At 37.0% G+C, this 25,304-nt stretch overlaps 1 protein-coding gene across 13 annotated transcripts in view; it reads right to left on the reverse strand.

Annotated features, from left to right (window-relative positions):
• The window catches only part of TANC2 (tetratricopeptide repeat, ankyrin repeat and coiled-coil containing 2), a 446,013-nt gene that overhangs the window by 130,679 nt on the left and 290,030 nt on the right, over nucleotides 1–25,304 (reverse strand). For all 13 annotated transcript variants that reach the window (XM_064369387.1, XM_064369386.1, XM_064369385.1 and 10 more), the window contains one exon: nucleotides 17,755–17,880. In XM_064369387.1, coding sequence (XP_064225457.1) covers nucleotides 17,755–17,880 — 126 coding nt within the window. The remainder of the gene's footprint in view (nucleotides 1–17,754; nucleotides 17,881–25,304) is intronic.

The following is a 25,304-nucleotide window of genomic DNA, read 5'->3' on the forward strand; positions in this document are numbered from 1 at the left end:
TAGTATTTCCTATAGGAAGCTGGGGGAAGGAGAAAAATGCCTCAGAATTAGTATTTAGACAGGACAGTATGAATTTTTTTTTAAAGATTCACTTTCCTTTAGAAAAGTTATTGAGAAGGCTGGATCCACATTCATCCATTTAGTAACTAAAGTCTTGCTAATGCTACATGAAGAGTTTATTGTTATGTAAACAATGACTCATTTCATTCTTCATTATTTTAAGTACAATATGCACCAAATATCTGTATGTGACATGATGATGTCCACCCCTACACTGCTTACAGAGAACCTAATTCTAACTACCAAGACAGTTACTTTCTAATGAGACATTGGTTTATGTTTTGGTCTATTTCATCTATAATATTCTTTTTAAAAATTTGACATGAATTTCCGTTTCTGGCCAACATGGAGTAACCAGGTCTAGATTAACCCTCGCACCTAAAACAATAAACAAAACAAACCTTTACACAAAATACATGAAACAATAGGTTTTAAGACAGTAGACATAAGGCAATGAAAAAGTGATTCCTAAGAGATGGAAAACAAATGAGGCAAATCCTGTGACTGCCTACTTCTTGCCCTGCAAGCATGTCCAAGCTATAATGTAAGGAGGGAGATTACCAGTTTCCAGTTTCACATGTAAGGAGCTTGGAAGTCTCCATTTCATCCTAACAACAAGTAAAAACCTGAACAGACCAAAAAATCAACAATTCTTCCAGGATCCGTAAGAGGTGAGGGCACAGGGCGAACCAATGAGTATAGTCAGGGAGTCACAGCTTACCAGAGTGGAAAATGCAGTGGGAACCAGAGCCAGGGTAGGAAAACCTGACTTGCTATTGACAAATCGCTGGAGGCTCCATGTGGAGAGGTTTAAGAGTTAAAAACTCCAAGGGCACTCAGGGATGGGGGCTGCCACCATTTTGTGTGACTTACTTCTAGGAGCCCAACCAGGTTTTCATAGTAAATACTGAAGAAAAACCCCCTTAAGCTTCTGGCAGAAGGAAAAAAACAGGCATTTTGAAATATGCCAAAGAATAATGCTCTTAACAAGGCCTGCCCTCAGGGGAACCTAGTTCACCAGAGCCCAACCTGCTGGAGTACTATCAGTGCCTAACTGAAGGGAAGCAAGCAACTCCAGTCAGCTCCAGCATTCCATGCCGGAGAAGGGAATACCCAACTTTGTGCTTTCCAAGAAATTTGTTATTTTCATCTAAGTTGTTGCAGTTATTGGCATTTATAATATTTTTTAAATTATGCTTTCAATGTCAGTAGAATGTGTAGTGCTATCTCCTCTTTCATTCCTGATATTAGTAATTTTTGTGTTTTCTCCCATTTTTCTTAAGCAATATTAAGATTCATAAATTTTACTTATGGGGTTTATAAATTTTGTTTTTTTTCAAATAACTAATTTTGGCTTTGGTAATTATTGCTAATGTTTGTCTATTTCCTACTCTACCGATTTCTGCTCTTTATTATAGTATTTCCCCTTCTTTTTTATTAACATTTTTGGGTATAGCAGTTTCTCAGGGCTGCCATAACAAATTACCACAAACTTTGTGGCTTAAAACAACAAATTTCATTTTCTCACAGTTCTGGAGGCTAGAAGTCCAAAATCAAGGTGTCCCCAGGACCATGCTCCCTCTGAGGCTCAAGGAAGTTTTTCCCTTTCCTAGTTTCTGGTGGCTCCAAGCAATCTGTGGTGTTCTTTGGCTTATAGCTGCATCACTCCAACTTCTGCCTCCAAAGTGACATGGCCCTCTTCCTTATGTACTTCTGTGTGACTTCTTTTCTTTTTAAAAAGATACCAGTCATTGGATTTAGGGCTCATCCTAATTTAGCATGATCTCATTTTAACTTAATTACACCTGCAAGGTCTTATTTCCAAAAAGGACATGTTCTTAGATTCTGGATGGACATGAATTTTTGGGATATATTATCTGATTACACTGGGTTTAACAGATACATTTTAGAACCTCTGGATTCTGTTATATGCCTCTCAAGTATGCTGATTTTTGTTCCCGTTAACTTAGTTGGGTCAAATTCTCCTTGGTGATAATAAGCAACTGAAATACCTAAGTTATTTCGGCTTCTGGGTGCTTCTTTATTTGCAGAGCATATTAGGACTTCTTCTATACATATATGGTTCAGTAGTCAGCCAAGGATTTGGGGCAGGATTTACACACACATTTTGGGATCCACCGCCTCTGCAGCTCCCTTTCTTTTAGAATTTCCTTGCTAAATTTCCAGTGTTCTGCCAGCTTTGGGATTCTGTCCTTTGATACTTCAAGTAGGTAAAGCTGTGGCTTTCTGCCACCTGAAGCCATCCACAGATTGGAAAGAGTCCTTAAGCAAAATGCCACAAACTTGAAAATACACTGGTTTTGGTCCCTATATTCCAAATGTAAACTCACTTCCCACTTCCATCTGCTTTTTGCCACTCTCCAGTGCCTTCAAATAGTTCTTTTTTGTACTTTGTTCATATTTTATAATTATTATCCATGGACGCCTTAGTCCAACCCAGAAATTCTATTAACAAAAGCTGGAAATCAGACATGTTTTTATTATGGCTTTAAAATGCTTTAGTATAGTGCATATTCATTTGTCAGGGCATAGGTGCCAGATAATGATTTTACCTCATTAACTCTGATAGGAATATTTTCAGCTTAAAAAGTCTCAGCAACTAGTTCTTACAGTACAGCCAGTACAGCTACCTATTTATAGGTAGGTGTTAGCCAAGGTAAAAAGACCTACTGAAGTTCCAGCAGCATTCAGCAGAGCAATATGTCCCTATAGATCAGTATTACATAAAATCTACTTAGCAATTTTTCTAACCCTATCAGATTTCTGCTAATAAAGAGAATCAGACAAAGAAGTAACAGAGGTAAACAAGTCTTTTTTAGTGAAAAGAAAAAAGGGAGAAAACAAGAACAAAAGAGACTAAGCAAGGAGATAGATATTTTCATCGTATCTTAGTAATTAATTACCACAAAGAATGGTGGGAAGGACTCTTAAAAAAGCAACTCTTTTAAAAAGAGGAGGGAAAGGAACAACCTTCACTATTAGCAGACTTCCTCAATAATTAAGAAGATATGATATTTACTTGGCAGCCTATACTCTATTCTATATAGAGATTAGATCTATACCTAAACTGAATTTTTTTTAAAAAAAATAGGTTTTACTTTTTCATCCAACAATTTAAAAAACATATCTGGGATTTAGTTTTTATTTTAACGATTTAGACTGAAAAGTACATTTCATCCTGAGGTTTGGCAAATCTTTGAAATTTGAGAGTGTAACAGAGAATCATGGAGAGGGTAAAAGAGAAATGAACTAAGTTAGATCTCGATTCTAGTTCAGGTTTATTATTATATGACCCTGGGCAAGTGGAATTAACTGCTTTTGGAGGCAGTTTCATTAAATGTGAAACAAAGGACTTAGATGAAATCTTTAAGATTCTTAGTGCTAAAAAAAGCTTTACAAGAATCAGATTTTGAGCATATGAGAATTGATACTGACTACGAACTAACAATAACTCAAATGTTATTTCCCTTGCTCCCTCACAGAATCCCTTTGCCACTTCATTTCCCCCGACTTCCCCATAATCTTCTGTAAAAAACAGGGTCAATGAAGTCAGGCATGTTTCTGAAAAGAAATCTCTAGAGCTGAAGATTCTCAATCTAAGACCTTTCTAGAACTTAATCTAAAACCTTTATCTGACTTGTAAGACATAGGGGAAAAACAGTTAAAAATTGGGGGGACTCCTTGGAAACAATCAGCTTATTTTTGAAAACACTATGTTCCTTCTTAAGGTGTCCTTTCTGTATAGTGCTCACCAATGAGGACTGCTGTACCCAGTCTAAGACTTTCAGTCCTTTGAAAACATTATGTGATATGTCATGTGTTATATAAAAGCATGGGGTTTCATGAGTTTAGTATTTCCTAGCAGGACTTAGAGCTTTTTCCTTTTACTAGATCAGCTCCACTCTATAAATATCTTAATTTACCTCTCCTTTGGGTCACAATCCTGTTTCTCATTTATAGCCACTGGGACCATCTAACCACAGGCATTATGTCATGATAGGTTATGTGCTCAGACAAAACACTGTGCGACCTTTTGCAAATTACTTAACTCCTCTCTCCATCTCGATTTCTTACTCTGTAAAAGGGGATACGTATACCTCATGGGGCTGTCATGATAATGTAGTTATCAGCATGAAACCTGGTACACAGCAAATGCTCGGTAAATACTAGTGATGATCATGCTTTCATCCTCTCCTTCCCATTCTTGATGACGAACCCTGTTTAAGTCGTTTCACTTTACACATTTCTCAATCACTTTCAGGAGTGTTGGCAGCATCATCACCTTCACATTTCGGCGCCATCTGTTGCCTATTCCTGATGTTTGTTCTTCCATAAGGGGATAGGCTAATTAAAACACAAATCTACCCTCTTAAATCTTTAAGTGAATAGAACAGCATGGTTAACTATAAGCACAATGTTGTACAGCAGACCTCTAGAACTTTTTCATCTTTCATGCTTGATACTTTATACCCATTGAACAGCAACTCCCCATTTGCTCCTTCCCCCATCTCCTGGCAACCACTATTCTACTTTCTATTCTGATGACTACTTTAGATCCTCATATAAGTGGAATCATGTCATATTTGTCCTTTTGTGACTGGCTTACTTCATTTAGCAGAATGTTCTCAAGTTTCATTTTCTTGATATATTCATCCTTTAACATTTAGGTAGTTTCTTTATCTTGGCAATTGTGAATGATGCTGCAATAAACACAGGAGTGCAAATATCTCTTTGAGAACCTCATTTGAGTTCTTTTAGATAAATACTCAGGAGTGGGATTGCTGGACCATAAGTAGTTCTATTTTAATTATCTGATGAACCTCGATGCTCTTTTCCATAGCAACTGCACCATTTTACATTTCCATCGACAGTGTATGGGATTGCAATTTCTCTACATCTTCATCAACAATTGTTATTGTCTGTTTTTTTTTTAAAATAATGGCCATGTTAACAGGTGTGAGGTACTATCTCATTATGGTTTTGATTTGCATTTCCCTGACGATTAGTGATATTAAGCATTTTTTCATATACCTATTGGCCATTTGGATGTCTTCTTTTAAGAAATGTCGATTTAAGCCCTTTGCCCATTTTTAAACATTGTTTTCTTGTTATTGAGTTGTAAGAGTTTCTTATATATTCTGGATATTAACCCCTATCAGATATATGGTTTGAAAATATTTTCTCCTATTCCATAGGTTGCCTTTTCACTCTGTTATTTCTTTTTTTTTTTTTCTGGCAGGTCCTCATTCTGTCACCCATGCTGGAGTGTAGTGACACGATCATAGCTCACTAAAGCTGCAACCTTGGACTCAAGTGATCCGCTTGAGTTGGAACTACAGGTGTGTACCCGCAGGTCTGGCTAATTTTTAAAGTTTTTGTAGACAGGTCTCACTATGTTGCCCAGGCTGGTCTAGAATTCCTGGCCTCAAGTGATCCTCCTGCCTCAGCCTCTCAAAGTATTGGGAACATAGGAATGATCCACTGTACCCAGCCTGTTATCTCTTTTTTAAGTACTAAAAATACTGATGCCAAATACTGATGACTCATCTGGCATAGAAATAATTTTAGTCTTTGTGTTTTACTGAATTAATTAAATTCATTAAGCATTGTGTTGGCATGTTCTTATACATTATCTTACTATCTCTGCTCCTTTAGTTCTCTTCCATCACATGTTCTATTTCATTGTCCATCTGGCAGTGCATATTCTTTAAAAAAATTTTTTTAGCTTTTCTTAAGTATCAACAGAGATAATTTTAAAGGTAATAAACTGTAACGTGTTTTCTTCAAAATTGCTTTTAAATGTTGCTAATTTCTATTCCTGCACACTAACTAACAAGGATGCCAGCAATGATAACTATCAGACAGAGAAATGACATGATTCTGAGCTGCATTTTAGAAAGATTACTTTGGCAGCCAGTCATTAGATTGATTAGATGACAGAAAGACCAGAGAAGCAGAAAAGATAACTAATGTGTCCTCGGCTTAATACCTGGGTGGTGAAATAATATGTACAACAAACTCCCATGATACAAGTTTACCTATGTAACAAACCCAGGAACCTAAAATAAAAGTTAAAAAAAAAAAAGAAGATAGAAAGACTAGAGGAGGGAGACAATTAGCAATATTGAGAATGGAGAGAATGTGAGAAACTCTGTAAGAGCTGAACCCTTAGGGTCTGTTCCTGACTAGATATAGGAGATAATGAAGATGGTGATTCAAAGCTGACTCCAAGATTTAAGCTCAAGTGAGAGGAAAACTGAGATTGTAGTGAAAAATAGAGGAATCGAAGCTGGTTTGGGTAAATGAATCATGAAGTATCCTTTCTGACCACAGCTCCTGCTGAAATATTCAACAGTGTTTGCCATCTCCAATACCGCAGAGTACAGAGTATCTACCACAAAGCCAACATACTGCTATTATTGTATTACCGATTGTTTTTAACATTATGTTGTCTACTACATTGTATAGAGTGGTGATTAAAAGTACAGGCTCGGGAGTTGGCCAGATGTAAACGGAATCCTAGCACTGCCAATTACTAGACATACAACCACAAGCAAGTTAATCTAAGTCTCAGTTTCCTTATTACCACTACTTACATCAAAGAGTTGTGAGGATTAAATAAGAATACGTTTAAAGCTCTAAACACTGTGGCCACAAAGAGTAAGAACTCCAGTAAATGTAAGCTATCATTTTTATACAGTGTCTCACTTAACATTTGTATTAATGTTTTAAAAAGTCCATTGCATTCTATTAATGTGGGGATAAAAAAGGAGGAAGGCTTATTTTACTCTGAAAAAAACCTTACTTTGAATCTTTGAATAACTTGCATATTAAATTTCAGCTCTCTGACATTGGTCTTACGGGAAAACATTTGTTGAGAAAAATCTGGAGTCACTGCTGAGTGGAATTTTCAGAAAGAGAACAAAGATCTTTGGAGAACAGTTAAAAAAAAGAAAGAGAGAGAAAATCCAGTTCTCCCAAAGGTTATTGCTTTTTTACATGCGTCCTCACATTTAATACTTCAAAATGTAGAGAAAACATAAAAACAGTAAAGCTTTTAAAATATGAAATATTTGATAAAATATTTATAACTATGTCAATACTTTTTTTTTTTTTTTTTTTTTTTAGTTTTGCACTCAGAGTGTTGGCTTTTAAGGTGACATACGTTTATTTTTGGGAATATTCAAACTGGCTATTTTAATTAGTTGATATTTAAGATAAAATATTCTAAAGTGAACTCTCATTGATGAAACAGGCTTTCATTTATGGTCCTACAAATGAAATCATCTAGTTCTTTAATTTTATGAGTACCTGGGGAAGTTATTCCACAATAAACCTTTTATATGCTACAAGATTGAAAAACTTAGATCATTTTACTGAACTACAAAAATTTTTGCAAAGTGTTATCTAAGCAAATTTATTGGCATTATGGCTACTTTAGTAGATCTAGTCACTTTTAGGGAAAATAATAAGATTAATTGGGAAGCTTATTCTTTAAATCTAATGTAGATCAAAGCATCAAAGTGGCTTAGGAGTATGTTATTCTTCTTTACTGCACTTAAGGCATTTAAAAATATTTCCAGTGATTCATCTTGCAGAGTTAGATGTCATGATTAGAGTTTCATTCATGTTACTCCACAGTATTTTTTTAAAGTGAGTATGTGAATATTAGAAGATTAACTGTGGTTTATAGATTCTTCTCTTTCTCAAAGGTTACTTTTCTCTTGCAGGTCTTGTGAAAAACTTGTCATGTATTAGCTACTGTTTATGTTTTCAAACTTTAAGACATAATTTACCAAATAAGACTGGTTTTATTAGATTTGTGCACATATCTAGAGTGACTTTATTTATTTTTAATTATTATTTTCTTAGAGTGACTTTAGTAAGTAGAGATTTGCTTTAAAAAAATCACAACCAGACTACTCCAAAAAGCATAGACTAGTATCTAGCAGACATTCAAAGACATTTTCAGACTTTCAGGTACTCTGCAGAAGAGCTGGTTGGGGTAAGGGGAACAACCTCATACAACTAAAACTTATAATCTACCCATATAATATTTACTGCAGGAAGTTGTGGCATGCAACCTTATCCTTGGATTTTGAATCTACTTAAGAAGAAAATTTAATCTTACTTGTAGAGATGAAATAACAAACAATGAGGTAGAAAAGACTGATGGAAATATTCCCTTGTAAATGTAAAAGCCAGCCAGGCAACGATCAAGATGACTAAGCAACCTAGGGATGTGTGACTCAGTAGGCTAATGTAAGAAGAGCATTTAGCTTTGTGACATGTATCTTAGTCATCTTCATAAAGGATTCATTGTTTCAGAAGAGTACGGGACTCATAAATGGTGTCAAGTACGGATTTTATAAAAATGAAATTTATTGCTTTGATAAAACCAACTTAACTGCGGCAGGGCCAATTTCACATAAATTCTGCCAATGAATCAGACTATCATTTGTACATATGCCCTCCAACCTCGTGTCTATTAAAGTAGCTAATAACTAAACACAATGCCTCTGAATGGCCTTTTATGTAATGAGATTTAGTAAAAGTTCTAAGGAAACCAGCATATATTGAGAAATGAAGTTTTAATTAACAATGTATAATTTCTTCAAGTAGAAGAGTGTGGTTATAATTTAAGACGAGGCGGGTTAGGGTCTCAACATTAATTTACCCCAAGTAGCTACTATTCAAAGTCACTATGCTAGAATTTGCTTTGTATATTTTAACTCCTCCTGGTTCTCTTTATATACCCCGTTATAAGATTTATTACATTTATCCATAAAAATAAACTATTTCTTCCTTCCTTGTAATAGGCAGCAAACTTAGTTTCTATCTTTCTCTGTGGAATGAGAGCTTCCATTAAGATGATCAAAAAGAGTGGACATTTTCAGGTGGGTAATTTCTAGCATAACTCCACATTAATATAATGGTGATTAAATTAAAAAATATGAACCCCAAAATAATTAAAAAAAATTTTTTTTGAGACTGTTTCCCAGGCTGGAGTGCAATGGTGCGACATGGGCTCACTGCAACCTCTGCCTCCCGGGTTCAAGCGATTCTTGTGCCTCAGCCTCCTGAGTACCTGGGACTATGGGTCTGTGCCACCACGACTGGCTAATTTTTATATTTTTTTAGTAGAGATGGGATTGTACCATGTTGCCCAGGGTGGTCTCAAACTCCTGACCTCAGGTGATCTGCCTACCTTGGCCTCCCAAAGTGTTGGGATTACAGGCATGAGCTACCGTACCCAGCTTAATTTAAAATTTTAAGTTAAAAACTTCATTTGTTAAATTAATTCAAATTAATATCTATCAAAGACCTTAGGCTTTGGGAGTAGAAAAGGCACTTGTGGTAGGTTAGCTAGCTACATAATGTGTCCTAGTACACAATCTATGACTTTTATGATTAGCATTCAAGCTCTTGGATGGTTGACAGCTAGGAATCTACTAACTTGCTGTAAGGAAACCTTGGCCAGCAGACTCACATGACCTCTCCCTTGTTGGGATGGGTTTCTGGAAACATCAATTTTGGTAGAACATTTGTTCAAAACAGCTGTTTTGAAGAGTAAAAAACAAAACAAAACAAAACTTTTTACTAATGAAGCAATGTTGATGTCAATATCTCACTTGGAGATGTTATCCCAACAACTTCTGCTTCAGCAGTCAAAAGACCATTATTATCAAACAACTGTAGTTACTATTAAGACAACTGTTAAATTAATTATGTGTGTACTCTTAAGCCATGTTCATGAATAACATATAACCAGCTCTCAAACTACATATTTTTGCATTTCTGTAAACAAATTATATGGACCTTGAGGCATAAAGCCTATCTTCAATTACAATGACATCCTCTAAACCAATGGTTTAAAAAGTGTGATCTGCAAAATCACCTGGAAGGTTTGTTAAGACATGGCTTGCCAGCCCCTCTCTCAGAATTTCTGATTCAGTAGATGTGAAATGGGGCTAAATAATCTGCATTTCTGAAAACTTCCTAGTTAAGTCCACTCCTTCTGGTCCCAGGACCACACAGTGAGAGCCACTGAGCTCCTCTACTGCAATAGTCTCAGTGAGAGGCAGTATTGAAGGGGGTGAAAAGTAGTTGGATTTGGAAGCCCTTTGGAGGGGTAGAGCCAACAAAACAACTTTTTAAACATCATGATCCTAAAATAAAATAAAAGTGTCATCTGGGGATCCCTAGATTCTTGAGATGTTCTTGGAGTTTGCAAAGTTAAAACTATATAGTACTAAGAGGTTATCTGCCTCTTTCCACTATCATTCTTTCACAACTGTACAGTGGAATTTTCCATAGCTTACATGACTTTAACATGTAATGGGTCTATCATTTATAAAAAATGAATAAATGAATATTTCAATAATCCCTATTATTTAAAAAAATCTATTTAAAACAAAGAGTAATATTTAACATATTAGTTTTCATTTCTAATATGATAATATCAATTTATCCCATATAAGTAAAAGCTCAATTTTTTTCTTTTTTAAAATGAGACAGGGTCTCATGCTATCACCAGACTGAAGCACAGGAGAGCAATCATGGCTCATGGCTCACTGTAGCTTTGGTCTCCCAGGCTCAAGTGATCCTCCCACCTCTGCCTCCTGAGTAGCTAGGACTACAGGTGCACACCACCATGCATGGTTAATTTTCAAATTTTTTTTGTAGAGATAGGGTCTTGCTATGTTGCCTAGCACAACTGTCCCTGCTAAGCTTCTGAGCCGGAAGCCAAAAGCCTACAACACCCAGTATTTCTAGGTGATTTCCTGTCCAAGTATGAACCTGTTTCACCCTGCTTAGTTTCCAAAGGTAAGTCAAAAGCCTACCCTTTTTAAAATGAGTATAAAAGGGTTCTGGGACCAAAAAGTTTGAGATACGCTGCTCTTAACAGAATAATACAAAATTCTGCTTATATGAAGTTCCCAATCAATGCTTGCCACCTCAAATGTTCTTTAGATATATATCCAGAGGGATATTATTTCAGACAGTCTCTATACTTGGAATCAGTCAGTCAATAATTTAGTTATCTATTGGGTACACTACAGTGTATATGAGCATTGACTACCATCTCTAGGATCATTTAAAACCAGAACTGTGATTAAAAAACTATTTCAGAATAAAATACCTAGGAATACAGCTAACCAGGTAGGTGAATTATCTTGCCAAGGAGAACTACAAAACACTGTTCAAAAGAAATCAGAGATGACACAAACATATGAAAAAATATTTTATGCTGATGAATAGGAAGAATCAGTATCATTAAAATGGTCATACTGACAAAAGTAATTGATAAGATTCAATGCTATTCCTATCAAACTACCAATGACATTCTTCACAGAACCAGAAGAAACTATTTAAAAATTTATATGGAACCAAAAAAAGAGCCCAAATAGCCAAGGCAATCCTAAGCAAAAAGAACAATGCTGGAAGTACCACACTATCTGATTCTGAATTATACTACAGGACTGCGGTAACCAAAACAGCATGGTACTGGTACAAATAGACACACAGACCAATGGAACAGAATGGAGAACCAGGAAACAAGACTGCACACCTACAACTACCTGGTCCTCAACAAAACCGACAAAAACAAGCATAGGGAAAGGACTCCCTATTTAATAAACGGTGCTGGGACAACTGGCTAGCCGTATGCAGAGGATTGAAACTGCATTCCTTCCTTACACCATATGTAAAAATTAACTCGAGATGGATTAAAAACTTAAATGTAAAATCCCAAACTATAAAAACCCTGGAAGACAACCTAGGCAATACCATTCTGGACACAGAAATGGGCAAAGATTTCACGATGAAGATGTTGAAAGCAATTCCAACGTGAGCAAAAACTGACAAGCAGGATCCAATTAAACTAAAGAGCTTCTGTACAGCAAAAGAAACTATCAACAGAGTCAACAGACAACCTAAAGAATGAGAGAAAATTTTGCAAACTATGTCTCTGACAAATGTCTAATACCCAGAATCTATAAGGAACTTAAACAAATCTATAAGAAATAAAGAGACCACACCATTAAAAAAAAATGGACAAAGGACACAAATAGTCACTTTTCAAAAGAAAACATACATGCAGCCAACAAGCATATGAAGAAGAGCTCAGTGTCAGAACACACAGACACAGGGACGGCAACAGCATATACTGGGGCCTGTTGCGGGGGTAGGGTACAAAGGGAGAGAGAGCATTATAACAAATATGTAATGCATGCGGGGCTTAAAACCCAGGTGACAGGTTGATGGGTGCAGCAAACCACCATGGCACATGTACACCTATGTAACAAACCTGTATGTTCTGTACATGTATCCCAGAAGTTTAAGTAAAATTTTTTTAAAAAAGAAAAAGAGCTCAGTGTCACTGATTATTAGAGAAATGCCAATCAAAAGCACAGTGAGATGCCGTCTCATACCAGTGAGAAAGACTATTAATAAAAAGCCAAAATATAACCGATGCTGGCAAAGTTGTGGAGAAAAAGGAACACTTATACACAGTTGGTAGGTGTGTTTTCCACAATCACTTCAATTATTGTGGAAAACAGTGTGGCAATTCCTCGAAGACCTAAAAATAGAACTGCCATTCAACCCCACAATTCCGTAACTGGGTATATGCCCAAAGGAATATAAACTGGGTATATGCCCAAAGACATGTGCACATGTACGCTCACTGCAGCACTGTTCACAATAGCAAAGACCTGGAATCAACGTCAATGCCCATCGATGGTAGATTGGTTAAAGAATTTGTGATACATATACACCATGGAATACTATAAAGCCATAAAAGAGAACAAGATCATGTCTTTTGCAGGAACATGGATGGCACTGGAGGCTGTTATTCTTGGCGAACTAATGCAGGAACAGAAAACCAAATGCCACATGTTTTCACTTACAAGTGGGAACTAAATAATGAGAACACATGGACACATAAAAGGGAACAACAAACACTGGGGCCTACTGGTGGGAGGAAGTACAAAGAGGGAGAGGATTAGGAAAAATAATGAATGGATACTAGGGTGATGAAATAATCTGTACAGGAAACCCCCATGATACAAGTTTACCTATGTAACAAATCTGCACATGTACCCCTAAACTTAAAATAAAAGTTAAAAAAAAAACCTATTTCATAGAACTTGTTGGAATATCCTTTAAAATGCAGAAAGAGATACCTCTATTCTGAAGTGGAAAGATATATCTTAATGCAGACTAAAAAAGGCTTTCAATCATTTTATTACTTTTTTGGGGTAGTTTCATTTAATCATAATCAGAAGGAAAAGATGTCAAACTAAAATATAATTGCGATTTGTGTATTCCTTTAAATAAAATTAGAAAGCATGATGTGACATGTTTTTAAAAATTATTCCAGGAAAACAAATCTGATTCTTTTTCTGAAATAAAGTACAACATTGTGGATATGATAATCACAAATTATAAAGGCTTGCCAAGCAGGTCTGCAGAAACATAAGGAAAGTTTATCTGCCCAAATTTGCTTTCCTTTCTTGATAATGTGTTTTAAGTTGTATCATAAGGCATATAATTCATCTGTAAACAATATTCAAGATAACATGTTACTTTTTGAGAGAAGAATTCTGAACTGAAGTATTACTAGTTTTATACTGCTAAGTAAACCCCACCCTACTTCTTATGGATCAATGCACCCAGCTGGATGGCATGTTCTAACCATTTAGACTGCTAAAAGGAAAGCTCTTGAAAAATAAAGATGACCTCAAGGAACTGAAACACTAATATCACAGCACCTTTGTCAATGAACAAACTACAGCTTTAAGTATCACTGTAAACGATAAGTTAAGACACTATTGGGAAGGGATATGAAATTAGTATTTTTAGAAATTCATTATTTAGGCAAAGCCCTTCCTAAAGATTTAGGTAAGCTTTGGAAAAAATCTCTGAATGTGCTTTTGTTCTTTCACTGAAGATTTCAGCTGAAGATAATGCAATGGAAAAGATCTTTGTTGCGTTCCGGGTAAAACTGGTATCTGTGTGTAAACATTAAGCTCACTAGAATGTATCTGTTAAAGACTTTATTAAATCTTCAGATGCTAGAAGCAGATAAGTGCTATCACATATCAACAGAACTCAACATAAATGTTTCCCAAAAATTACACTGCTAAAATCTGTCAATTAATTTTGTTTTCTATATAGTATAACACCTATCATTCAACGATTAGTAAAGCAGAAAATAAAGTCAACAATGTATGTGTTTTAGTAGTGAGATGCAAGATGATGCCAATGTGGCAGATTTTCAATCAAATCTGAAGGTCCATATAGATCAGCAGTTCTGTCCAATCTTTATTAAGGCGTGCATTCTGGTCTGGGCACAAATCAATTATTTGGTCTCTCTCTCTCTTTTTTTTATTATACCTAAAGTTCTGGGGTACATGTGCGGAATGTGCAGGTTTGTTACATAGGTATACATGTGCCATGGTGATTTGCTGCACCCCATCAACTTGTTATCTACACTGGGTTTTTCTCCTAATGCTATCCCTCCCTACTCTCTCAGCCCCCAACAGGCCCCAGTGTATGATGCTCCCCCTTCCCTGTGTCCATGCGTTATCACTGTTCAACTCCCACTTATGAGTGAGAACATGTGGTGTTTGGTTTTCTGTTCTTGTGTTTCTTTGCTGAGAATGATGGTTTCCAGATTCATCTATGTCCCTGCAAAGGACATGAACTCATCCTTTTTTTATGGCTGCATAGTATTCCATGGTGTGTATGTGCCACATTTTCTTTATCCAGTCCATCTTTGATGGGCATTTGGGTTGGTTCCAAGTCTTTGCTATTTTGAACACTGCCACAATAAACATATGTGTGCATGTGTCTTTATAGAATGATTTATAATCCTTTCGGTTTATACCCAGTAATGAAATTGCTGGGTCAAATGGTATTTCTAGTTCTAGATCCTTGAGGAATCACCACACTGTCTTCCACAATGGTTGAATTAATTTACACTCCCACCAACAGTGTAAAAGTGTTCCTATTTCTCCACATCCTCTCCAGCATCTGTTGTTTCCTGACTTTTTAATGATCACCATTCTAACTGGTGTGAGATGGTATCTCACTGTGGTTTTGATTTGCATTTCTCTAATGACCAGTGATGATGAGCTTTTTTTCCCATGTTGGCTGCAGAAATGTCTTCTTTTTAGAAGTGTCTGTTGATACCTTCACCCACTTTTTGATTCAGCAAAGTCTAAGGACACAAAATCAATGTGCAAAAATCACAAGCATTCCTATACATTAACAGACAGAAAGCCAAATCATGAGTGAATTCCCATTCACAACTGCTACAAAGAGAATAAAATACCCAGGAATATAACTTACAAGGGATGTGAAGGACCTCTTCAAGGAGAACTACAAACCACTGCTCAAGGAAATAAGAGAGGACACAAACAAATGGAAAACCATTCCATGCTCATGGATAGGAAGAATCAATATCATGAAAATGGCCAAACTGTCCAAAGTAATTTATAGACTCAATGCTATCCCCATCAAGCTACCACTGACTTTCTTCACAGAATTGGAAAAAACTGCTTTAAATTTTATATGAAACCAAAAAAGAGCCCACAGAGCCAAGACAATCCTAAGTAAAAAGAACAAAGCTGGAGGCATCACATGATCTGACTTCAAACTATACAACAAGGCTACAGTAACATAAACAGCATGGTACTGGTACCACAACAGATATATAGACCAATGGAACAGAACAGAGGCCTCAGAAATGATACCACACATCTACAACCATCTGATCTTTGACAAACCTCACAAAAACAAGCATTGGGGAAAGGATTCCCTATTTAATAAATGATGCTGGGAAAACTTGCTAGCCATATGCAGAAAGCTGAAACTGGATCCCTTCCTTACACCTGATACAAAAATTAACTCAATGTAAGACCTGGAACCATAAAAACCCTAGAAGGAAACCCAGGCAATACCATTCAGGACAAAAGCATGGGCAAAGACTTCACGACTAAAACACCAAAAGCAATGGCAACAAAAGCCAAGATTGACAAACAGGATCTAATTAAACTAAAGAGCTTCTAAATAGCAAAAGAAACTATCATCAGAGTGAGCAAGCAATCTACAGAATGGAGAAAATTTTTGTAATCTATTCTTCTGACAAAGGGCTAATATCCAGAATCTACAAAGAACTTATTTGTTCTTTTGATCAAATTTATTCAGGCTTTAGATATAATCAATCTAAAATACTGCTTGATGTATTTCCATCACAGATGCATAGGCCACGCAACTGGCATATGGCAAACTGAAGAACTGGCAAGCAGGATGGACAAAAGGACTGGGAACTACACGTATGATTGAGGCTGTCAACTAACCGCTGTTGATGGGAGGTATGGTAATTTTTGCAATACAATCCATTATTTTATGCTCCTATTTGCTTACCCATCACTGAAAAACTGTTAGCATAATGAGGTATAGAGTAGGCAGCAGGCATGTATAAATTCCTTCCCATGGGAATTATGCATGTGGCACTATACAGCTTAAAGTAAATAACAGGACAAGGGGTGAGGAAGAGAGCTAAGGAAAGATGAAAATAATCTGTAAGATAAAATTAAAAACACACTTGTGGTAAAGCTAGAGACTGCTAAAATACCAGAGAAAGACTATCTGTTAAAAGCTATCAGAGATAGTTTGGTGAATTTTGAGGAAACAAGAGGCACAGAAATACCAATAAGAGGCTCCTCAACCAAACCATCATTATAACAAAATGAAAATCTTTACAAAGATCAGGTGCCAGCTTGCAGAAGCATGTAGCATGCCACAAAGAAGGTAAGGCAACAGGTACCTGAGTGGGAAAAGGATAGGTTGTGTAGATCTTGCTAGGCCAGGATTAAAGGCACTTTCTGAAAGACCAAGATAATAAAAGTACTGCATGTTACTAGAAACGGCCACTGAAACAAAAACAAAAACAAATTCCCTAGAAAAATACAGCTTGAGTATCTCTTACCTAAAATGCTTGGGATCAGAAGTGTTTTGAATTTCAGATTTTTTTGAACTTTGGAATATTTGCATGTATATAATGAAAGATCTTGGAGACAGGACTTGAGTCTAAACAAGAAATTCATATGTTTCATACACACCTTATACACATAGCCTGAAGGCAAAACAAAGTTTTGACTGCAAACCATCACATGAGGTTAGGTGTGGAATTTTCCACTTGTGGTGTCATGATGGCACTCAAAAAGTTTTGGATTTTGAAGCATTTTGGATTTTGGATTTTCAGATTAGGGATGCTCAACTTATACATGATGATCAGCATAGTTCACCTGCAATTTGGCTAGGGCTGAATCTGGTCCACAGTCACTTCTGAAATCTAAGATCTTAAGGTTATTTCCCCCATTACCACAGCCCTTTACATTTGTTGTTTCTTTTAGAATTTCGAGGAACCAATGATTTCAAATGTTGATAACTATACTATGCCTGTCTACGAGAAGTACAATGTATTTGTGTTTATCTTTCTCTAGACTCAGCAGAAATAAACTGGTCACATGCTAAAAGGGATCATTTCACTTCTTAAGGGAGGTTTAAATAAGTATGGAAATAGGAAACAAAGACACTTTCTGGCTTTTGCCCATTTCCATCTGTTCCTGGGCATCCTTAAAGCCCTTCTGTGGTTCTAACCTCTTAAATCCTGCTGTGTGCGAGCACCACCCATACTCTGTCTTGGCATTCGTAGAGAAGTTCTCAAAGGTGTGTGCCTCTGCTCATCCAGGTAAGCAAGATCTTCCAAGTGGGCAGAGCTGGTGGCTGACAAGAAAGAAAAGTTTAGTTAGAATATTTAAGTTTAGAAAACATCTTTCAGCTAGTCTGTATTTCCCAAACTTTGGAATCAGGGCTTACTGCAGCCAAAAATATATATGCAAAATATGTAATACATATAAAATACATATATTTTATGCCTTTAAAAATCCAAGTAAGTGGTTTTTAAAAAATATTAACCCTTCATTTCACTTCCTCGTTTAAGACAGTACATAATAAACCTGTAATTGCTAAGAGATTCTATAACCTTAAACAGGGAAATTAAATATTTCCTATTCAAAAAGAGAAACAAACTAAGCAAATAAACATAAAACCCTACTTCATAAAAGAAATAGATAATGGTAGACGTGAGATTTAAAATGAAAAACAAAATGCTAGTCCAAAAGCTTAAAATGCCATCTTGTTTCTGAATGTCTGGATCATGAAAGCTGCAGTGAAAGTAACAAAAAGGGAGTTATTTCATGTTATCAAAAGAAACAGTAAATGGGTTTTTAATTAAAAAAATGAGTGAAAGAAAAATTCATTTTGCACCAATGTTCATAAGAAATACTAGAGTATCCATTTTATTGTTTGAAAATATTAGCTACCAGTGGTTCTGTAATAACCTACCTTGGGCTGGCATCACTGACTCCATCTTAGCTGTAAACTCCAACCTAGCTTCCCCCTCCCTACCATAGCCCCTGTGGGTGCATAACTGGGCTACACTGACGCTGTGCTTATGCCACGCTGACTCTGTGCTTATCCTACCATATAACTTACGTAACTACATCCTGCTTGGCAAGCACACCTGCTATGGTGTATAACTCTCTTTGAACTCCCCTTGGTGATTGTTTGGAAATACTCTTAGTAACCAATAATCCTGGGAATCTCCTCCCCTCTAGGTTACTAGCTAACTTGCCTGTTCTGCTTCTGTAAAATTCCGCTTCAGCTAGGCTCCCCCTTCCCTACTTAAATCAAGGTATAAAGGGAAATCAAGCCCCTTCCTTGGGCCGAGAGAACTTTGAGCGTTGGCCATCTCTCGGTTGCTGGCTAATAAAAAGGACTCGTAATTTGGAACTCAGTGTGTGGCACATTCCTTCTAACTCGCTCAAGTTATTACAGCTCATGCTTGCAATCCCAGCACTTTGGGAGGCTGAGGGTGGATTGCTTGACCTGAGGAATTCTAGACCAGCCTGGGCAACATGGTAAAGCCCCATCTCTATAAAAATGTACAAAAAAATTAGCCAGGCATAGTCTCAGCTAATCAGGAGGCTGAGGCAGGAGGACTGATTTGAGCCTGGGAGGTCAAGGCTACAGTGATCATGCCACTGCACCACATCCTGGGCAACAGAGAGAGACCCTGTATAAAAACAACAACAACAACAGCAGCAGCAACAACAAGACAAAAAAAGGAAGAAAATATTAGCTATCAACTTATTACCAACAACTGGTTTGAGGTGGTGAGAGGGAGAAAAAAACCCTAAGGTTATCTTTTTATGGCTGCTGGGCCTCAAAAGTTTTGCCACCAAGTACTTGTGGAGTATATTTCTGTATATGAGAAATTGTATGATGTGTTGAGATTACAGGTCATTTGGCTCGTAGACTTTATAATCCAAAATTTTAATCAAGAAATCTAATTTTGCCACCAATGATATATACTACCTTACCAAATAGCTGTTTATAAATAAGCTCTTCAATATAAACTAAGAAGCAAAAGAGGAAGGGGAGACAGCTCAGAATTCCCTCAGCATAAGGAAACAAGAACGATGACAGTAAGTAAACTTACATCTACAACCGCATATATAAGTTGTTTATGATGATTGACATTGGGTACTGATACTCATTTGTTAATTTGTTCATTCATTTATTCATTCAACAAATATAACAAATTGTTAGTAAAAAAAATTTCAGCACTGTGTCATAACAATACTTTTACCACAGTTTCTAGTCTATAGGAAAGAAAATTGAGTAAGGAAACATTTTACTAAAGAATGCAGCAGATAGCAGTCAAAACAATATTTTATTAAAACTACAGGAATGGAACGGATCTTAAAGGTTGTCTCATCTAACACTTGTGTAAAATGCTCAATTCTTTATCTCTTTCAAAGTAGTTGTACAGCTTTTGCCTGAACATGTACAATGGCAGGAGCACATTATCTCTTGATACACCATATTTCAACTTTGCATAACTCTTGTTATTAGCAATTTGGTTCTCTTTCTCTACTTCTTACCCTTTCTTTCTCTTGATGGTATAGATGATTCTTCTGTTTATATCCAAAAGAAGAAAGAATAATCTTTTTAAAAGTTTACTACTAAAGTGAAAAGAGCTAAAAGGAATGAACATGTAGTTATTAAACACCTGTAATATGCTGGGTAGTGTGCAACATGCTTTTCTTGAATTATGTCTTTCATTTTAAAGAGAAACAAAAAAATCAGAAAGTGTAACAATAAAGATATTCTATCTATTCTTTTAAGAGAAATGCATGGGCTTCTTGCCTGGAGAGATGCTTGGAAGATTCCTATGTCTTTGCTAAGAATTCCTATGGGTAATTTTTGGCCTCTCCCATATTAAGACAATAATATTAGGATATTCTGAGCACAATTATGCCCCTAATTTTACTAAAACTACTACAAGCATCATCTCCCTTACCTTCCTGGATGTTTTGAACATAAATATTACCTAAAACTTACTACATAGTTACAATATATTAGTCATGACATGAATCCTTTGTATTAGGATATCCCACTTTTCTTAAAGATATAGATTCCAATTAATATGTATTCCATAGCAGCTCTGAAAATGGGTCATTAATCTCAAACAGAGGCCACAGGGAGACAAGTCAGTTGATTAAGATGATATAGGTTGAGTATCCCTTATCTGAAATACCTGGGACTAGAAGTGTTTTAAATTTTGAATTTTGGGAGAAATTTTGAAATATTTACATTATGCTTACTGGTTCAACATCCCTAATCCAAAAATCAGAAATATGAAAGGCTCCTGTGAGTATTTCCTTTGAACATCATGTCAGCACTCAAAAAGTTATGAATTTGGAGCATTTCAGATTAGGGATACTCAACCTGTAACTGATTCTAAGCAGAAGCTGTTACCAAAAACCTTCCTCTGCACAAGGACTAGAGAGAGCTCGGAAACTGTTGCAACTATTCTAACATAGTTAACTCCTGATATCATGACATTTAGGGTATGGTAAATATATTTGGGGGTGATGTTGGCAACAGGAGAAATCTCTAATGTAGATGACGGGTTCATGGGTGCAGCAAACCACCATGGCATGTGTGCACCTATGTAACAAATCTGCACATTCTGCACATGTATACTAGAAGAATGTACCCAGAAGAGATAAGTATCTAATCTCTTATTTTAAAACACTAGGGACAATGACTAAAACCATCCCTACTGGTATTCTAATATTTCTGTGAATTCTTTCTTTTTTGGGGGTTGAGAGGAGCTTAGGCCAAGACTCAGGACTGGCCCTAGCCCATAGTTGTTTCTTATGTTTAATCCAATGCCTCTTGCTTTAACCCAAGTCTATTTTTTTTGTTTCATTCTTTATTGATATGTATGCAGCTACTAAAAAAAAAAAAGAGGACTACTAGGGATTCAGACCCACCAAGAATGAAGATTTAGGACATCCTACCAGGGGAAGAACCCTGACTAGATGTGGTCCTGGCTTAGGGCAAAGGACACATGGAATAGATAGTGGATGAAAAAAGTTACAAATATCAGCTGGGTTCGGTGGCTTGCGCCTGTAATCCCAGCTACTAAGGAGGCAGAGGTGGGAGGATCTCTTGAGGCCAGGAGTTTAAGACCAGCCTGGGCATCAAAGCAAGATCTCATCTCTGAAAATTTAAAAAAAAAATGGTTAGGTGCAGTGAGTATGCCTGTAGTGCCAGCTGCCTGAGAGGCTGAGGTGAGAGAACTACCTGAGCCCAGGAGTTTGAGGCTGAAGTGAGCTATGACTGCGCCACTGAACTCCAGCCTAGGCAACAGAGTGAGACTCTGTCTCTTAAAGAAAAAAAATCAATCTCAGTTTCATAGCTAGCTACAGAAATGAAGACTATAGCAGCTATGCATATTCTGTTCCTTGCTTTGGTTATATTTATTTATGTGTGTGTGATACTAATTTATTCTCTTTCTCGCCTCTCTTCCCTTATTTTATAAATAAGTTTTGGTGTAAATTAACTTTCCAATTTAGTTTTTAGATAGCAAACTATTCAGATAGGACTGTGCCAGAGTTTGAGGAATAATTAACATAGCCAGAGATGGATAGTGTTACATCATCTAAACATAGTTAAAGTGACTGTTGCAACTAACCTCATTTTGGAGAGGTAAACATGTCTTCAATTACATGAAAGATACTTGCATTTTGTTAGGTTAAAATACAGAGTTTGCTATGCTGAAAATGTTTGGAATTTCAAACATGTATAGTTTGGAAGCTCCAATACATAGAGAAGGGTGAGTATGGATGCTGGTTAGCCAAAAAGATGGACTTTGTTAATTATCAAGGTTATTGGAGAAATAATTTACCCCTTCCTGTTCCTATCAGGAACAGGTCTTACTTGTTCAGCCAAGCATTGGCAGTTCATTCCAGTAGCAGAAGCTGAATCTAGTTTGCAGTTTTTCCAAGGGAGGCGGGACTAGCCTCATCTTACCACTTCAGAGATATTGGCACTGGGTGACCAGTGCGTTGTCCTCAGAGGTCTGAGCCTAATCTCCACAGAGCCCTTCTTGGAGCCCTTCTATCAGCATCAGCTGAGCAGGATCTCTTTCATGGAGATGTAAGTGTCAGCTTTGTGAGGCCTTTCTTCCAAGCTTGTATGGTTTAATAATTCTTACCTCTTTTTGTTTCCTTAGGCCCACAGGTGGTAACTACTTCCTGCAGTTGCTAAATCCATGATACCTCAATGTCTTCTTTTTACTTTTTCAATTCTTTAAACCTAGTTAATGATGGTTTTTTCTTTTCTGAGATAAGCTAGTCACTCTGTCATCTAGGCTGGAGTACAGTAGCACAATCACAGCTCACTGCAGCCTCAATCTCCTGGGCTCAAGTCATTCTCCTGCCTCAGCCTCCCAAGTAGTTGGGAGGCTGAGGCAGGCGCACACCACTGTACCTGGCTAATATTTAAAACAATTTGTTTTGTAGAGATAGGGCCTTGCCACGTAGCCCAGGCTAGTCTCGAACTCCTGGCCTCAAGTGATAGATCTACCTTGGCCTCCCAAAGTGGTGGGATTAGAGGTGTAAGCCACCATGACCAGCCAACAATTATTTATATTATCAAACTCAACCCTTATTCTGTTAAAATAAGTATGTGGTTTCTCTCTCCTGACTGGCTCCTAAATGATACAGGATAGAAGAGAATTGAATACCAGTTCCTTTCATAAAGCAATATCACAAAATGTAGACGTAAAAAAAAAATTTTTTTTTTTTTTTTTTTTTTTTTGAGACAGGGTCTCATTTTGTCACCCAGGCTGGAGTGCAGTGGTGTGATCTTGGCTTACTGCAACCTCTGTTCCCCAGGCTCAAGCGATTCTCCGACCTTAGCCTTCCGAGTAGGCGTGTGCCACCACTCCTTGCTAATTTTTTGTAGACGCAGGGTTTCGCCATGTTGCCCAGGCTGGTCTTGAACTCCTGAGCTCAAAGTGATCAGCCCGCCCTGGCCTCCCAAAGTGCTGGGACTACTGACGTGGGCCATTGCACCCAGCTGAGAAATCTTAAAAGATCACCTAGTGTAAATACCAGCTAGCTATAATCTGTAGACCAAATATGGTCTGCTACCTTTTTTGTTAATAAAGTTTTACTTGAACAGAACCCTGCTTATTCATTTAAATACAGTATCTTTTATATCAGAGCTAAGTAGCGATACAGGCCATGTGGCCTGCAAAGCCTAAAATATTTACTAGCTGCCTTTTAATAAAAAATTTGCTGACTCCTGATTTATTAAAATCCTCTCATTTTATGATTAGAAAACAGTGGAGTGACTTGTCTAAAGTGATTCCCTCACTGACAACAGAGCGACCATGAAGTCAGGTACCCCAACTCTCAGTAGAGTGAGCGCATCTTTCCTTCCCACTTTAAAGCTAAACAGCTTCAAATCTCTTTTTAAAAGCTTATTTTTCATTTCTTATTCATCTTTGTCACTTTCCTTTAATTCAGTTTTATGGCTTCAAAAAGCAGTAATAGAGACCTTGCTAATGCAAAGTAATGTACCTTGCATATCATATACTAATAAATCACAGCTCTCTGCATTTGAAATAGTTTCTGCCAAAATATTATTTTCATAAGAAAATAAAAATAATTATAGGGGACTTTTTAAGCTGATAAACTGAAGAGTAATTTGAAAAGAAGATTAATGAAAGTAAGTATCTTCTATTCACATTAAAACAAAATTCAAATACAATCTTAACAGCTAAGTGAGTGACAGAAATTTTTAGTTACCATTATGGCAATATTAATGGCACAATATATCATTTCAAAGCAAGGTTCTAGGAGAGTTCATTTACTAAAATGGCTCACACTAAAATGGTTTGAGACATTTTAATTAAAAGAGAATATATTTTTCATTAATAGTGAGTAAAAATGATAATAGAAATGTATAAAACAGAGTGGAGCAAAATGCTGCATTAAGAAAAAAAAGCCTAGGAGGGGAGGTAGAACAAGAAGTCCAAATAATACCCTTCGATGATCGTTCCCCTGTCCTCCTGCAGGAACACCAAACTGAACAACTATTCACATAAGAAAGCACCTTCATAAGACCCAAAAATCAGGTGAACAATCATAGTACCTGGTTTTAACATCATATTAAAACTTTGGGTGGATGTGACCTAGTGAGACACCAGCTGGGGTGGCCAACGGCTTGCTAACGTCACCCCTCCACTAACCCCCAGCACTGCAGCTCACAGCTCTGGGAGACTCCTTTCTTTCATTTGAAGAGAAGAGCGAGTAAAGAAGACTTTGTCTTGCAACTTGGATACCAGCTCATCCACAGCAGAATAGGGCCGCAGGAAGAGTTACAGGGCCCCTATATCAGGCCCTATCTCCAAGAATACATTTCTAGACACACCCTGGGCCAGAACGGAACCTGCTACCTTCAAAGGAAGGACCCAGTACTGGCAGGATTCATTACTTGTTGACTAAAGAGCCCTTGAGCCTTGAATAAACATCAGCAGTACCCATGCAGCACTTGCCACAGGCCTTGGAACGAGAACCAGGGCCATGCTGACTTTAGGTGTGACCCTGCGTATTCCCTCTTTGAGGCAAGACTCCTGCTTGAGAAAAGGAGAGGGAGGAGTGAAGGGGATTTTGTATTATGGAGTACCAGCTTGGCACATTAGGGTAAAGCACCAAGAGTGCTTCTGGGTTACCCAATTCGAGGCCTTGGCTCCTAAATGGCATTTCTGGACCTGTCTTGGACCA

The sequence above is a fragment of the Aotus nancymaae genome, unplaced genomic scaffold (genome assembly GCF_030222135.1).
Source record: "Aotus nancymaae isolate 86718 unplaced genomic scaffold, 86718_ANA_hifiasm-v0.15.2.pri h1tg000089l, whole genome shotgun sequence".
NCBI classification, from domain to species: Eukaryota; Metazoa; Chordata; class Mammalia; order Primates; family Aotidae; genus Aotus; species Aotus nancymaae.